The following is a 16672-nucleotide window of genomic DNA, read 5'->3' on the forward strand; positions in this document are numbered from 1 at the left end:
CAGGTATCTGTTGGCCCACATTTCAGAAAACTGACACTTCAATAAACTGATATTTTCTTTAAAACTAGTATAAAAAAGTTAATCTGAATGATTTTATTAGTAAAAATTTATTTCCAGAAGTATTTTCTTTCTTCCCTGGCTCTTCATTAGTACAGCAGCTTTCTGCATTGCTGTGCATTTTTCATTGTTAAAGATAGATTTTTTTTGTAAATATTAAAATAAATATTTCATATCAAAGATTTATTTTTACCAAAACAAGAGGAAAAAAATAGGGCAATGGCTGAAAAGGTAAGTACTTTTCCTATCATAACAAAATGTTTGAGTAACTGAAAAAAATTTGGTATAACACAACAGTACCTTTGAGCAGAGAGGAGTGGACAAAAGCTGTGTACGTGTAGGCATGCATTCTGGTCCACAAGGGAACTGGTGGCTTTTCTCTCTCAGCTACTTATGTACATGATAGCTGGCTAAGTAAAAACGTATTTAAGCACATAATTCCTGAAAGCTAATGGGCTAACCCTTAACTCATCAAGCAGAGGATCAGTCTGAGACAGCTGCCAGGACAGCAGTGGCTTGTTTCCAATTCTTAAAATAAGCTTCAAGAAAAAATGGATGGGTTATATTTATTTCAACATTTAAATGACAAAAAGCTTCATAATAAGTTGCTATAAATTATGCTTTATGGAATCAAACTAATTAAGTGAAGTGGTGGATTCATACTTTGTAAATTTATAATGCTTCAGTTTCCCAGTCTCTTTCTTTTGTTCACTGCTGACAGAGTGAGTGTGAAAACAATTTAGAGATATAAACTCTTATATGCTGAGCAATAAAAGCACATGAGAATTATTTTAGTCAAAGGAATAATATGTCTTTTTATTTTAATATGACAAAAATATGCTATTAGAGAATAGGGCCCTGACAAAAAAATGCAGTTGAATTTTAAAGTTTATACACTATTTATTCTGATATTAGCATATAAAATATTTCAAGTGTCTTTTGAAGTCAGTAATAAGTTTGGTTTCTTTTTAGGGTGTGTACTTTTTTAATGTGTCACCTCCCGAATTTGCTTTTCTGCAACTTAAAAGAACTATTTAGCTAAAATTATTTTTTTATCGTATCATTTACAGCTAAGAGAAGTCAATTTTGTGAGAGAATGTTTAAAAGCTTTTTCTAGTAGAAGAGAAATTAATTAAGGTTTGAACCCAATATTTGAATTTTGTCGTCCTGTGCATGTCTTTGCTTTAAAAAAAAATGCATCTCTGATGGCCAGAAACCAATATCTCAGGGTGGGCGTTCAACCACATTTAAAATATTCAGACAGCTGTAGAGCAAGGCGTAGACATCACAAGGGCCATTTTTTTTTGCTGTCATTGGCCTTTCCAAGAGCAACTCAGTGAAATCCATCAAGATAGTTTGCATAAAAGAACAGGGCAAATTTCCAGAAATGCTAACATGTTTGGAAACAGAAACACAAGTATTCATCTTTCTGGTGGTGACACCTAAAACTAAACAAGGCTCATTCCTACAACCTTGAGTATCATTCCATACTGTAGGAGTTTGCAGGTAATTGGATTGGATTTCACCAATGGCCAGTACAGTGTATTCCATAGAATATATTAAATCCTCTATTGGAGACAGCAGAGGAAACAATAATCTTAGAGAAAAAAGTTCATAAAATAGACAATTCAGAAACAAACAGAAAAACACCTTTCATTTATGCAATTCCAGGAATTTCAGTGTAAGTGAAAAGGACTTTTGCAAACATAAATAAGCCCTTTATTCTCTTAGTTATTTAGCCTTGGCATGGCACTTGAATGATCTATTAACTGGATGACCTATTATATAGACACAGTATGTAATATATGTTAGGAATAGGCTTTGCATATTATTACCCTTTAGATTGCATCTTTTTTTATGTGATTATTTATTGGTTTGTAGTTTATTTTAATAGGCTTACCGTCAAATTCTACAATCTATAGAAATATTTAGAAAGAAAGAACAACCAAGTGCTGAACCAGAAATAGCCTGCCTATACGAACATATGCATACACACATTTAGACTTAAAATTCTTATCATAGTTACTTATTTATATGTTATTGGAAGCTTATTGCATCACAGAAATTGCACATGCATTAACTGTCCCAAGTTTTACTACAGTAAAGCTGGTCAGTTTTTAACTCAGTAAATTAAATGTGTCTGATTCCATTCAAGTGACTTTGAACAAGTCTAGCTCAGATTACATTGAAAAACTGGTTTAGAAGCAGAGTGCAAGGAAGAGGTCTTCTGGTCCACAAGAGATAAAAAGGAAAATATTTGAATCCATTGCTTTGGATGACTGGCATATGAAAGACAATGGTATCTACTTTTAAAGATTTCAGAAGAATGCAACACAAATAAAACCAGTAACGCTTTAGAAATTTATAGAAAAAGATCATGTGATTAATAAATTATTCTGTTCACTAATCTAAAAAAATTAAATAATGAAAGCATAGATTTGATTTAAAAATAAGTGAGGGAGATTTATTCCATCCTTCTTGGACAATATAGAAGTAGCAAACTTAGTTACTTTTCTTTAGCTAGAAAATTTACTCAGGATTAAGGTTCAGATCTGCCTAATTAAACACTTCAACAAGTTTGCATGAGTTTCTGGTAAATTGTTCTACTCCCTGTAATTTAGATGGTGAAACATGGCTTCTCTCAGTATTTTTGCTAAAAGTTGCACTTTATATACAGCACTTGCATCTGAGAATGAAAATGAGTCCATCTTTCATTGATTAAAGAATTTGCCTGGCAGACAAGATGCCCTAATTCAGTTCCAGCAACTAATTACTTACGTTATACCAATTGGGAGATACCTGCACAGGACAGGTGGACAGATTCATTGCAGACTAGCCTGCAGGCAGAGATTAGTTGTGAGACTGAGCCAGAACCTGCTTTGAATCAGAAGAGGAGAGAAGGTCAAATCCTTAGTTTTCTCTATCTTTAATTTTCTAATGTCTATGCCATAAGACATAAAAGGAAAAAACCACCAGCTTGATCCTGTTAATCAAGCTTACATTGTTTAATGTCAGAAAATTTTATGCAATTCTGATTTTCACTTACCTGTGAGTTTTGAGTAGATTAAAGCATAATATTTGAGTTAAACATGTACTTTAACCAATCATTTCAAAGAGTGATAGAAGATAGGAATGCAAAGTCTCCAGAAATGGACTCATACAATCACAAGCCAATCAGGAAAACAGCACACATTTTGGATTGCAATACCTTTGACTCACTGCTGCTTCAGCATCAGTAAAACTACAGTCAAATGAGTACGATATTAAATATCAGCTGGCCAGTATTTTCACAGGGCTCTTACAGGAATCAGAGGAGAACCAAAGGTAGCTCCTCTTTAATCCAGGTTCCTTCTAAGTCTCACACCTCTGTACTATTTGCATTTGTTCCTCACCTGTTTCATCCTTCTTTGGCCTCTCTTTCCTCCTCATCCTGTGTATCTTTATTTTCAACATGCACCCTTGTCTCCACTCTCCTGTGTGAGAGACACACAATTATCCTTGATCTCATTTTCATTGTATAACTAGATTGTGGCCATGTCCTCCTTCAACTCCACAAGTAGGTTTTTTTTTCTTTCCCAATGGTAGCACTGCAAAAAGAATTTATACTTTGCTGAGTCACTCCCAGCTCTGCATTTTTCTATATTTGCTATACTGAAATCATGAGTCTTCACCATCCCAGATAAACTCTTTACATCTTCATGTTACTTGTTTTGGCCACCACCCTATCACACAGCTCAGTGACCCTTGCCTGCTGTTTCTATTTCACTCACTTGACTTACATATTTGACATAAAAAAGCCTCTGTATTTTTCTTTTCCCTTCACCACCATTTAATCAGTGAAATTGTGGGCATTTTTATATAGACTAAAAGAAGATATACAATGGCTTATTACACTTTGCTTTTAAAAGCAAAAGATGGATATGAGAATATCTGGGAAAGTCCCTGAAGTTTTACGTTGTCTGTACTGTTAGTCTTTGAACAGTCCAGGGCACAATTTGGACCAACACCAAGTAAAGCTTTCTCAGAGAAATTTAGGGCATTTGGAGAAATTAGTACAGGTCAGGAGCTATTTTCTACAGTCACTTTCCATGAAATTGACCTATTTTGGTGTGGTTAAAAGAATTTAATAACATGGAATTAGGCCATTTATACTGGCTGGCTTCTGGGCCACAGAGTATGACTGGTACATAAAATTTCTTTGGATATTTGTAACAGTTTTGAGCCTATGCTTTGTAATCCAGGCCATGCAGCTCTCTTTGAGTCACAGTACCCCACAGTTAAGTTGCCTTCTATAATTATTTGTGTGAGTCCAACATAAAGGAGTTAAAATTTAACCTCTATAAAAATTTCTATTTACACTTACGCCAACCTTTTCTTAATTTTTTTCTTATTTCTGTTCATATCAGAATTCTTCATGCACTTTTATGAAGAGCTGGTTTTCCCCCCAAGGTACATGTAACCTTAGTAAAAACTCTCTGGAAACTTCTTCTCTTTTTTGTAGCTGTCATTGTTGCAAGTTCTTAATCATAAAGCATCTTGAAGAGTGAATCATTTTATTCAGACTGAATAACTGAATTCCCAGCCAAAGCATGCTAATTGGAAGAAAACTGAGAAATAAACTGGAGGGGGAGATATTCAATTACTACAGATTCTCAAAACACTAAGTGTTTAGCAAATTCTTTGTCTGCTGCACTTATATTATTTTTTAACTTTCTCAAGAATGCGTAAGTAGCAAAGGTTATCTGAGGACTGTTTGGAGTACACATTGAATGAAACAAAAAACCTGTTTAAAGGTCTAAGCTGATAGAGACTGAACCTTTAGCTCCAAAGCAGAGCAAAAGCCCAAATACAGCTGTTTCTTTAAACTACTCCATAGCCAATGAAAAATATAGGTAATTTTTCACTGGCTGAAGCACCACGCTCTGATTGCACTGTAAACAATAGTTCAAGAAATACAAATGAGCACAATAGTGATTAGAAGTTAAATATTATCTGTTTGTCATATCATTCTGTTGTTAATTCATTTCCCTCCTATCATCATCTGTAAGCAGTAATTGATCATTAATGGAAAGATTAGGTAAATTGTTTTAAACACTATAATTATCATCATAGTAGATTATTATCATTAATAATGGTATTTTACATCTGCTACCTTATGTAGAGAAGGTACAAATAAATACAGTTCATAGAAATTCAACAACCTTTGGCAGGAATCATGTCATTAATTCCACCACAATGTGTTTTCTGTGGGGAGTGATGAAGAAATTATTCATTCAAAACACAGATAGTATTTAGATTGGATGCATGAAATTACTCTCAGTAACCTTGGTATGTCTTGAAAGCCCCATGCATCTCCGCCTACTCTGATATTGAAAAGGAGCTAAGGCTACAGATTTAACAGCATGGGGTTGCCTTGCAATGCTTTGAGATTTGGTTCCAAAGTGACTCACTGACAACAGTGCCACTTGCTGTGTCACTATCAGTTCTGGCAGCATCTTCCTTTTTCCCTGAGGTCTTCCATCTAAGTAAGAAATCAACATATCCTTTCTGCTTCCAACCGTGGTGAGGTTACTTTCTGAAAATTTAGAGACGACAGGGCAACATAAAGTGAAGCAGACCATATGTAATTATCTAATTATAATCACAAGAGTTTAGGCTCATGATTTTCAAGAATATCAAAGAACTGCAGTTGTATGCAGAATTTCAGCAGTGCTCCACTCCTTGTAAAAGCATTAAATGGGATGCCCAAGTGCTTGCAACAATCCACACATTCCTAATGACAGCAGTAGGAGCTGAGCTGAAGATACCAAGCAGTTTGTAATTGTCTTCCGTGAATCCAAAATATGTCTTCAGTATATTTGCAGGCAGAAAGCTGTAAAATAAAAAGAAAATAACAGAAATATTCTAGAATATATTTTTTAAGTTTTGTCTTGAATTCATGACAATTATTTTATTCTTGGTGTCTTCTGTGGAAAATTTGTTGAATTTATAAATGTGATTGTCCAGTGCTCACAAGTGAAAGACCTGTAATTAAGCATTCATGACTTTTGCATTTTATTGCAAAATGAGCAGTATTTATAAGGAGAGCTTACTTAAAAGACTTAAATTGTAAAACATAAGCATCACTTGTGAAAAGCTGAGTGTACTTGCTATGAAAGTATAAGAGAAGACAAATGCAGAATACGCAATTGCTATCCCATTATATTATTATTTTCCTATCTATATCACACACTAAATCACAAACAATTAAGGAAACTGCAGAGAGTAAACCAAAACTTGAAACAAAGTACAGTAAACTATTATAAATATGTACTTGATAATTTCACAATTTCATCTTTAGAAGTAATAATTTTTGGCCTCATCCTGTGCCCTCATGGGGAAGAAAAGTAATATGGAGTTCAGGGGAAAAAAAATGCATGGAATATACTTAATGAGTGTGTAAAAATAAAGTCTTCACAAGGAGTTTTATGAGTAATACAGATGTTGAGCATGCTTTGTTTAGGTGATTTTAGGTATACAGCTGAGGTTTGACTTGGAGGACTTAAGAATAGAACCTAATTTCCTTAGTCAATGGAGAGAAAAATTATTCTTCCAATACAGATGATTTAGAGCACCTGGCTTAGATCCTAAAGTAAATGGTTTGACCATATTCTTAAGAGAGAATGAATTGTAGTAAAAGTTGTGTTATTATATCTTGTGCAAGAGTGATAAAGACAATATGAAAAGGCTCCGGCAAGATATTTAAGAAGCAGGGTTGTCAAGCAGAGCATTACAAACTCTATGTCCCATCCTTGAAAAATGTACTTTTTATCATGTTAATGTTTCACATGTATCCTTCAATTTAAATTTTATAGAGGGAACAAGCGTATTGATTTACTTCATGGTGATGGTGTGATCACCGGAATATTACCAACTAACCTACCTGATAAATGTCAATTACATGCTGCCTGGAATTCTGAAAAAGGAAAGACATCTTCTCCTGAAAACTTTTTTCTGTCTATAAGACCATGCTACACCTTGATAATTCATTATAACTACTATGTAATTTAGATACAAAATAATTGATTCAAGCTTTTAGACTATACCCTCCAAAAAGTATTTCTCTCACTGGATTATTTTTTTTGTTAGTAATTTCTAATTAGTAGACTGGATATTAGCAGAACAATTCTTCATTGGTTATGATACATTATGAAGCTGATCATGTGGAACTGGTTTTCCACAAAAGCCTTCAGAGTTACAGAAAGCTACACTAACATGTGAATGCACTGGCAAAGTCAAATTTTTCACAAAAAGATGAAGTGATAAAGGTGGCGTCTTTCGTATACAACAATAACATCAGGATTAAAGCAGTTACTGAGGAATTGATTATTTCTTCTCAGCCTGCTGGAACATGGAAACTCCATATTGTCTAGAAGAAACTCTTCTTTATAAACTTGAGGAATTTACAGAACCTAGTATTTTCTTCCCCTCTTGGTAAAACTATGCTATCATACAAAGATGATTTTAAGATCCTTAAAGAAGATTAAGTTATCCTTGCCTCAATATTAGGACACATATGTGAGTGTGCATGGCTCAAAACAACTGTTTCTATAATTATTTCTACATTATGTTGTAAGCAGAGTACTCTCTGTTGCAAAAAGTATTCTTCATGCAACAACCAGCACACTTTGAAGGCAAAAGCTGTGGGCTTGACTATCTTGAGATAGTGAAAATGAACTGGAATTTCCCATTTCCTGAACCCTTGCTCCAACAAGGGTTCATGTCTGTGGAATTACTCTCTGGAGTGCGTAGGTCTATTTTTAGAAAGCTATATGACAATAATGCCTTATCAGTAGGAAAAAAAAAGGCAAATATTAATACTGAATATTTCAGTATATAAAAATTATACCAGTATAATTAAAATATTTTTTCCTTTGGGAAGGTGGAAGGAAGATAGCGTCAAAAACACAGTCTGCTAACTCACCTCAGGGGGTGATAGAGGGCTGGCTCAGGAGCCAGACAGGGCTGGCTCAGGAGCTGCCAGCTCTGGGGAAGCACCATCATGGGGATAATCCTAAACTAGGGTAGGATCAAGCTCAAAATGTTTTTTCTTTCTGCTCATTTTCCCTTGAAGTACTGGTGACCCTTGAACATACACAATCTCTGGAACATGGGGAGGTGCATTTTTCTAGGTGTGGACTTTGGAATCCACAGAAGAGAACCAGACATTTTTAAGCACAGTTATGTTATATCTAATGAGGCCATAAACCCTTACTCAGAGAAGTGGGTTAAAGACTGTAAGGATCTTTTCCATAACCGGAGTTTTACAAGCCCATCCCAGATCATGTGTGACCTGCATCAGACACATGGTGACACAGCCTGGCTTTTTTTCCCCACACAATGTCCCAGCCCCTCTGCAGGGCACAAAGCCACATCCAGGAAAGGAATGAATGCATCTCACTGCTGTGCTAAAACACATCTCCCTAGTTTTAGGACCATAAGCATCAGGTGCTGCTATTTATTAGGATTAGCTGTAGCTGATGTAGAAGGTTTTACATATTGAGTGTATGGTTATATATTTATATTATACTTTCCTTTGCCTATTATATTGTAGCTAAAACACCAGTGAGAAAATATGAACTGTTGCCTTATGATTTTTCTTAAACAGACATAAATCATTCTCTTTACAGCCTGGATCAGGATAAAAATTAAAATGCCTTGATAATTTAATTTTAAAAAGTAATATTACAATACACTGTCTGTTGGGTTTGGGTTTTGTTGTTTGGTTTTTGTATTGTTGTTTTCTTTTTTGTTTTTGTTGTTTGTGGGGGGTTTTTGTTGGTTTTTTTTTCTTTTTGCTTGTCTGATTGTTTTGTTTGTTTTATTTTGTGGTTTTGTTTGTTTATTTCTATTTTGTTTGTTTTGGTGTTTTGTTTTTCTCCTGAAGAAACATTAAAGATTTAGAAGAAAGAGAGATTAATTATTTTACTCCAGTGTTTTTGCCTTTAAGAATCATGCTATTGTGCTCCACTGCAATGCAATAACTTGGCAACTGCCAGAAAGCTGAAAGAAGTAGACACAAAGAAAAATCAGGAGAGGATAATCTTGCACAGTACAAGTGTGGAGATAGATTAGGAAAAAACATTCGAATATCATTTACAGCTGTTTGATTGAAGGCCATTATGCATTTAGCTTAAGTCCTTGGAAGAACATGGGTTATTTCTTAATGGTTGTTTTGCTGATAAGAAGTAATAATGGTTTTTATGTGCTATTCCTATCTGACCTGAAAAGCTTTCTGGTAAATGATGGTGTAAACTTCAAGAGTGGAGAAACAACAGCAAAAAAACCTCTTTTTAAGTTAAAAACAAACAAAAAAGCACCTAACATCTTCGTAAGTAAAAATCAAACCCCCAGAACAGATTTTGAGCCTTAAAAACTAAAACTAATCTAATCACGTCAGAGGAACTGTAAATGTGTGCTGCATTTCAGTCAATATGACTGATTACCTGTCACTTACTCAGCTCTTATTTCTTCCCACTGTGTGCTTTGGAACCATCTTTGTTTTAGAAACTCAGAGGCAGTGTGTATGAATTCTTAGCTAACCTCTGCCTCATTTTCCTGAATGATTTTGGGACGAAGCAATTAGCCCTGTCAGTTATTTCAGCTTAAAAGCTTCAACAGCATCATCACTCATTTATTTTTATCATCCTCACTGATGCCACTCAACATGAAAGAAAATTTCCTAACCAAGCAATAAAACAATATTTATTGCTACCAGCTTTCCTTTACATGAAAATATCCTGTCTTGCATGCAATATATGTTACTAAAATCAACAAAGTGAGGAGCTAGTTTCAGAGTCCAGTTTTTACTGCAGTATGAGGAAAATCAGGGTTTTCTCCTTTAGTACATCCCAAAAGACAGGAACAAACTCAGAAAACACATTTAAAAGAGATTTATGCAAGTAGAAGAAAGATTTTTGTTGGCAGAGAAGTCACATCAACAAAATTTGACAGAACTGTTTGAGCAGCATAACCAGCTGCTGCATAAGTTTGTCTGAAGTGCTTGTTCCATCATTCCTGGAAGCTGAAGAGAACAAGGTTTTCAGGACCTTTGGGAGTAAAAGGCTATTACTCAGGCCTGTTTCAATATATCTCTATAGCAAATGGAGGCAGTAGTGTATACAGGCAAAATGGACAATAAAAAGTGAATAATGCTAAACTGTCACAGCAAGTCCACAGCAAGAAGTAATGTCTGCTGGAAACAGAAAAATGAAAATCTACAAAGCTGTCTTTCTATCTCATTTGATGTATAGCATATATTGATCATTTCAAATGTCCTGCCTACAAAGACTGAGCCTTTCTGAGTTCAAGAAGCATTTGGACAACACATTCAGGCACATGGTGTGGCTCTCAGGGACCCCTGTGCAGGGTCAGGAGTTGCAGTCAGTGTTCCTGTTGGGTATCTTCCAGCTAAACATATTTGGTGATTCTAGCATTCTATTATTTGAGGGTGGGGAGGAAGGGAATGAGGCTTTCATGCTATATATTATATTCTGTCAAAGTTTTTCCTGCAAGCTGGCAGCAATATACATGATTTGTTTTCATTTATTTTATTTTGAAAGTAAGTTGTCACAGTAGAACAGTTAACAGCTTCCATGTGCTGCGAAGATAATATCACAGGAGGACAAGGGCACTGTAATTACATACTATGTCTTCAGAAATATGACTCTTGCAAGGTTGAAGACTGCTTCAGAGTTCCAAATTAGTCTGGATGACCCCATCTTTATTGTTGTTGAATTTCTGGAAATGATGAAATGCCAAGTCATTGAAAATAACTGATAAAAACCTAAACAATGAGAAATTAGTAATTTAGTCTTTCTTTGACTCCATCTAAGTCCCATATGCATTTCAGCCAGGTGCAATATTTTATAGGGAAATGTCTCTTTTAATGAATCTGAGTGATCTTCAGATCACTAAAAAGAGATCAAGCTGTCAAAGATGGAAAAATCTATGATCATACACTCTTCCATTTAATTTTCACTAAAATTGTGGCTGTAAACAGCAATGACTGCAGCAATGATTTCTGTAATCCGATATAAGAGCCTGTAAAAGACTTGGACATCAGGGCTAGGACTATGTTGCGGAAACTTAAATAGGATTCAAGTGCAGATAAAGGCCTTTTGGGTCTCTTTTCTTCATAATTTGCATAGCAGAAACCCATTAATACACGTGTTTGTAAATGGCTTTAAATAATAGGAGGATTTCTGACTGTATCATGAATAGCATGTCAAAATTTTATTCTTTAGTCAGAATCACTGAAGTACATCTGAGACATAGCTGAGAATATCTTGTCATGACACCCTTTTGTGTCATAATAATCCTTTCCTGCTGTTAGAAGAACACTAAGAACACTTCCTTTAGTATGTTTCTTTGGAAAGAAAATTAGTGAAATGATAATTGCTCAGTCTTTAATAGTTCAGTCAATGGGTAGTACAAACCTATACACTGAGATGTCCAGAAGTAAATGCTGGCCCAAGCTGACTTTACTCATGGGGATTTTCTCTAAGAAAAAAGGCAAAATTTTGCCTTCTGGTATACTTTGCATACTGTTGGCCAGAGGGCGGAAGCAAACAGAAGGGATTTTTTCAGAGGCAATCAAACAGACAATTATAGAGGTACCATAGCTCAAATTACTAGCTCACAAAACAGTAAGCCTGCTCCTAATCCAGCAGTGCTAATGTCATTTTGTTCCTCACCTGAAAATATTGTGAAGCTGAAAAGATGGCACAGCATGCATTGTAAGGAGATAACGACAGGGAACATTGTCTGCTGTTTAATTCAGCAGCTGAATGTGAAAGTCATCTGTCCTGCTGTTACATAATATACAGCTTTTCAAAGCCTCATTTTGTGATGTGTGGCTGAACCCCTGCTGGGTGGAAATCTCTGAGACATACCACTAATGTGCCTCCCAAGAGTCACAGGAGGCTGTCCTGCTATGCTGTTGAAAAAGAGGTGCAAATTTCCCCCCACATGTCACATGCAGCAGAACCCAGCGGTCACTGCCTATGTTTTCGGAAGGGGCTGCTCTGTGGGAGCTGTGGAACATTGACCCAGGAAAACAAGATGGACCGAGGGAAATAAAATGACAGGGCTAGTTTTGTTGAGAGACAGGATGAAGTGAAACAAACATCCTGGGCTCAAAACCAGCTCCAAATGTAGCCAGCAGTTTTGACAGCAGAGACTGCTGCATGAAGAAAGGTGAGCTCTGCCTGCCCACTGTAAACACTGATCATGGAGGTGCTCACTGGCAGCTGAGCAAAGTAACAACTTGTTTTAGATGGATAATGAGATGATTTGCTCTCACAATTAAAAGATAACTATTGTGTGAATATTAATAAAAGCTTTATGGATGTATAGTTATGTTGTTGTAGTTTAGATGTCCTCTGTTCTCCCCATAGTTCCCTTTTCACCCCCTGTGTTGTGACCATCGGACAGCCGGGGTTGTCTAGGACAGGTAGAAAGGAGGTGTGCACATGTGTCCCTTGCATGGGGCAGCTGGGAATGGAAAAGCTTAGGGGGTTGCTTAGGGGGTGCAGCATGGCAACACCTGACCTCCAATCAAGCTACAAGAAAGCATTCTCCACCCATAAATGGCAAAGAAGAGCTGACAGACAGGCCTTAGGGAGGGCCAGGGCTGCAACCCTGAATGCAACCCGCCATGGGTATAAAAGACTGAGCATCCATCTTGAAGATGAACTGGCCATGCAGTATGCACAAGGGGCAGTTCCCAGTGCTGCAGCTTTTTTCTTATGTAATTCTTTGTTGCATTTTTGTTAAGGTTTAATAAACCTTTTGTAAATTTTCAAAGTGAGCAGTTGTTTCTCACAAACTCCAGTGAGAGGTGCAGCTAAACAAGGAATACAGATACTTCAGGAGCAGTGAAATAGGTCAGGGCACCATGCTACAAGCCCAGGCCTGCTGCTACTGCTGAAATCAAGGCTGCCTCAAAGCACTTTGGACTTTTACATTTAGCTCTATTATGTCTAGCATTTTCCAACATAGTTGTTCACCTGAATGAAACCATTTTCTCCTTACATGTCAGCAGCAATACTTATTTTAAAAGTGTGTAATATTTTTTGTGGTTTGTTTTCATTTTTTTATTATAGCTTGTAGTAAATAATCTGAAAGCAAGATAGTTCTAAGCTAAAAATTGTTTAGCTCCGAAATTTTTGTAAGAGCACCCTCTGGTGGCTCATGCCTGAACAATACTCTATATCTTCTTCCAAAAGGAGTTGCACACTTATTTATAGTATTGAATTTTAAAGAAATGGATGAAAACTTTTTCCACTGAATTCTTCCTTTCAATCAATGTGAAATATATAAATATATCATAAATATATTTGCTAAAAAAAACCCACCACAAAACAAAATAAAAACAAGCAAAATCAAATTAAAATCAAAACAAGAAGAAAAACAAAAGGAAAGTGTTTAAAAACATGTACTATCTAATTGTACTACTGTCTGTAAGTACAATTTAATTCAAGAGAGCCAATCACATGTGAAAAGTTAGAGATAGAAATATAGACAGATATCTCAAGAGATATAAATGCTAATGTCTTTACAGGTACAATGGAAAAAAATCTAGAATCTAGGGGAAGTCAGTAGATAAAACAGGAATATATTTTTCAAAACGTTTGGTGTTTTCATCTCCTCATTTTAATTTGATTACTTAGATCTTTTTTTTTTCCCCCAGGCTCTATGATTTTAATCAGAAATATCTGTTTTAATTACCAAGAAATCCCAAGAATGACTGTCTACCACTTTGTCACAGGTATCTTCCATTTAAAAGTACCTGAGACCTCTCACGTTGGTTCTGCTATTGGACGGATCAGAGCTGTGGACCCTGATTTTGGGAAAAATGCAGAAATTGAGTACAACATAGTTCCAGGAGATGGAGGAAACTTGTTTGACATCACAACAGATGAGTACACCCAGGAAGGAGTCATTAAACTGAAAAAGGTATGTGGCACCAATGGGTGGATGTGCCTATGACTCAAGTGGTAAAACAGGTAAGGGAATGAAACATTTTGCATTTTTATGCCATAAATAGCTCACAGTAGTAGTGCTACGTAAGTAGTTTATATCTCTATTTGAATCCATGGTTTTGCACTTCATTTTAAAAGGCACTGCAATTTAGTCTTTTATTTCACATACAGTTAGGTGTGATGTTTCATAAATAATGTCATGGTGAAGAAGTTATTCTAATCTCTGTCCAGAAAGTACAATTTCTCTTGCTTGAGAAGTCTTCTACCTAAAACCATGCAAAAAAACCATTTTAGTTCAGATCATAGAATGAAAGAGTTATTTTTTATATTGTATGGATTGTAATATATTTTGACTTAGAGGCATTTTATTTTGAAAATTTTGACTTTGTGTTTGCTATTTTGATAATGAATATTGTTAAGTACTAAGGTGAACACAGTTTTTATTTAGGGTAGAAGAGTCCCAAATGGCAAATAGCCATGTCCTACTTCCAGACTTGTGATAGTGTTCCAAGTAGCTCGTTATAAGATACTCGTGCAGGAAACCACACTACATCTCAGTCACTGATGTTGCTTTAGTACACTAGAATGAGTTCACAATTACTGAATTCATGAATTTCAAAGATGGGAAGGGCACTTTTCATTTAGAATTTAGTGATTAAAGCACTCAGTAGGAGAAATCGACACAGGGAGTTTCACATTTTACCAGTTATTATTTTCTGAGACAGGCATTTACATATACACCAATGATCAACTTGTTCAGTAGAAAGAAATCTGAACCATGGGTCATTTTGGAAGGCACAGTTATGTTTTATAGACAGCTCAGGCTTGTAGGTGTAAATTTTGTAAAAAAACCAAATTATTAGCTGAACACTTTACAAGTGTCTGGGAAGGAAAGAGTTCTGGACATGTATATTAGGATAAGCTTTAGAAAAAGTGAAGCTTTAATTCTAAGAAAATTTAGAATGCTGGTGCTTAACTTTTCTTGCCTCAGACGATTGATCCATCCTTGCATTATATCCATTCTAATAATGGAAGTCCTGGCTTCAACCTCCTGACCTGGGAAATGGTAAATTATCCATGGATGCATTAAAGAACAAGATGATGTCAAGTCACTGACTCTTAGTCTACTTTTAATGACATAAAATGGAAGCCACTATACTCACAGGAAGTAATTTGTCGATGAGATACAAACTCTTTGACCTCTTAACACCCCCCTTCTTCTTTGACTAAAGGTTTGAGTGTTCTGTTTCCTTCTAGACTTCCTGTAGACTTAGTTTCATTTTAAAAACACCCTTCTGGTCACCTTTTTCCCTCCATGCAGATGACTCAAAAATGGGTCCATCTGGAGCTGTCAGGCTGAGCAGCTGCATACTCCTCCATATGCACTGCCAGTTGGAAAATGCAGTAAGTAGGAACCATTAAAAATTAATATTTCATCATCAAGAGCAGATTTTTGATAGAATTCAGTTCTCTTTGTCCTAAGCCTCCTCTGTGCTTCCTTTTTTTTTTTTTTCATACAAAACAATAGAATATTCCATACTTGTGGTTAAGTGTATTTATTACCCACTGCTGATTATCCAGGTTGGCAGTGATGATGTTGATAAGAAGGGTGCCAGGGTAATTAAAAAGGAAATTCAAGGCTCTGGGTCGATTGGTTGGTGAAAATCTGCTCAGTTCCTTCTTACTGAAGGAACTGAGCAGAACACTGCCTGAACTTCTGGTGAACACTGCAGGAGTGCAGGCAGCACTCTGCTTGATTCTTTCAGTAGCAGAGATGAATGATGAAAGGAACAGGAAAATCCATGCTACCAATAAGTGGTTTAAGCGCTCGTGACATCCACACAATTTTGAGATTTTGATCATAGCGTAACTTTTAAAGCACCAGGACTGCTAAAGTCAGATGGACTCATGTTGCACACATCTTTTATGAAAAACCCTTTCTTGGGATTTTTCCTTCTGAGAAGCTGCAGTTTCAGCAACAAAATGTAAACGATGGTTGTCTGCTGCTGTGGAATGCAACAGGTCCACCTGTGATTGGCCCATCTTGGATGTTTATAATTAATGGCCAATCAAGGACAGAGCTATCTCGGACAGAGTCTGAGAGAGCTACCTTTGTTATCATTCTTTTCTTTTCTATTCTATTCTTAGCTAGCCTTCTGAGGAAACCTTTCCTTCTAATTCTTTTTAGTATAGTTTTAATGTAATAGATATATATCATAAAATAATAAATCAAGCCTTCTGATCATGGAGTCAACATTCTCGTCTCTCCCTTCACCTGAAAACCCCTGTGACCACCATCACAGGACTCCATCTATCTAACAAGGGCAAAAGGATTTTAGGCCATGAGCTGACTGATTGAGAAGCCTTTAAACTAGGTGTGAAGGGGGAAGGGGATGAAACCAGGCTATTCAGAGATAAGCCTAAGGATGGTAAGTCTGAGTCGAGGGTGAAATCAGCCCAGCTGAAGAGCATGTACTAATGTTGCACAGGCAAGGAGCTGGAAGCCATGACACAGAAGGAAAGCCATGCCATAGTCACCATCACAGAAACATGATGGGATGACTCACACAACTGGGGTGCTGCAATGGATG

The 16672-nt window shown here is 36.2% G+C and overlaps 1 protein-coding gene across 8 annotated transcripts in view; it reads left to right on the forward strand.

The window, feature by feature from the left end:
• Window positions 1-16672, forward strand: part of CDH12 (cadherin 12) — a 536918-nt gene that overhangs the window by 467380 nt on the left and 52866 nt on the right. For all 8 annotated transcript variants that reach the window (XM_074545283.1, XM_014265146.3, XM_074545297.1 and 5 more), the window contains one exon: window positions 13868-14055. In XM_074545283.1, coding sequence (XP_074401384.1) covers window positions 13868-14055 — 188 coding nt within the window. The remainder of the gene's footprint in view (window positions 1-13867; window positions 14056-16672) is intronic.

This window comes from Zonotrichia albicollis, chromosome 1 (genome assembly GCF_047830755.1).
Source record: "Zonotrichia albicollis isolate bZonAlb1 chromosome 1, bZonAlb1.hap1, whole genome shotgun sequence".
In the NCBI taxonomy this organism is placed as follows: Eukaryota; Metazoa; Chordata; class Aves; order Passeriformes; family Passerellidae; genus Zonotrichia; species Zonotrichia albicollis.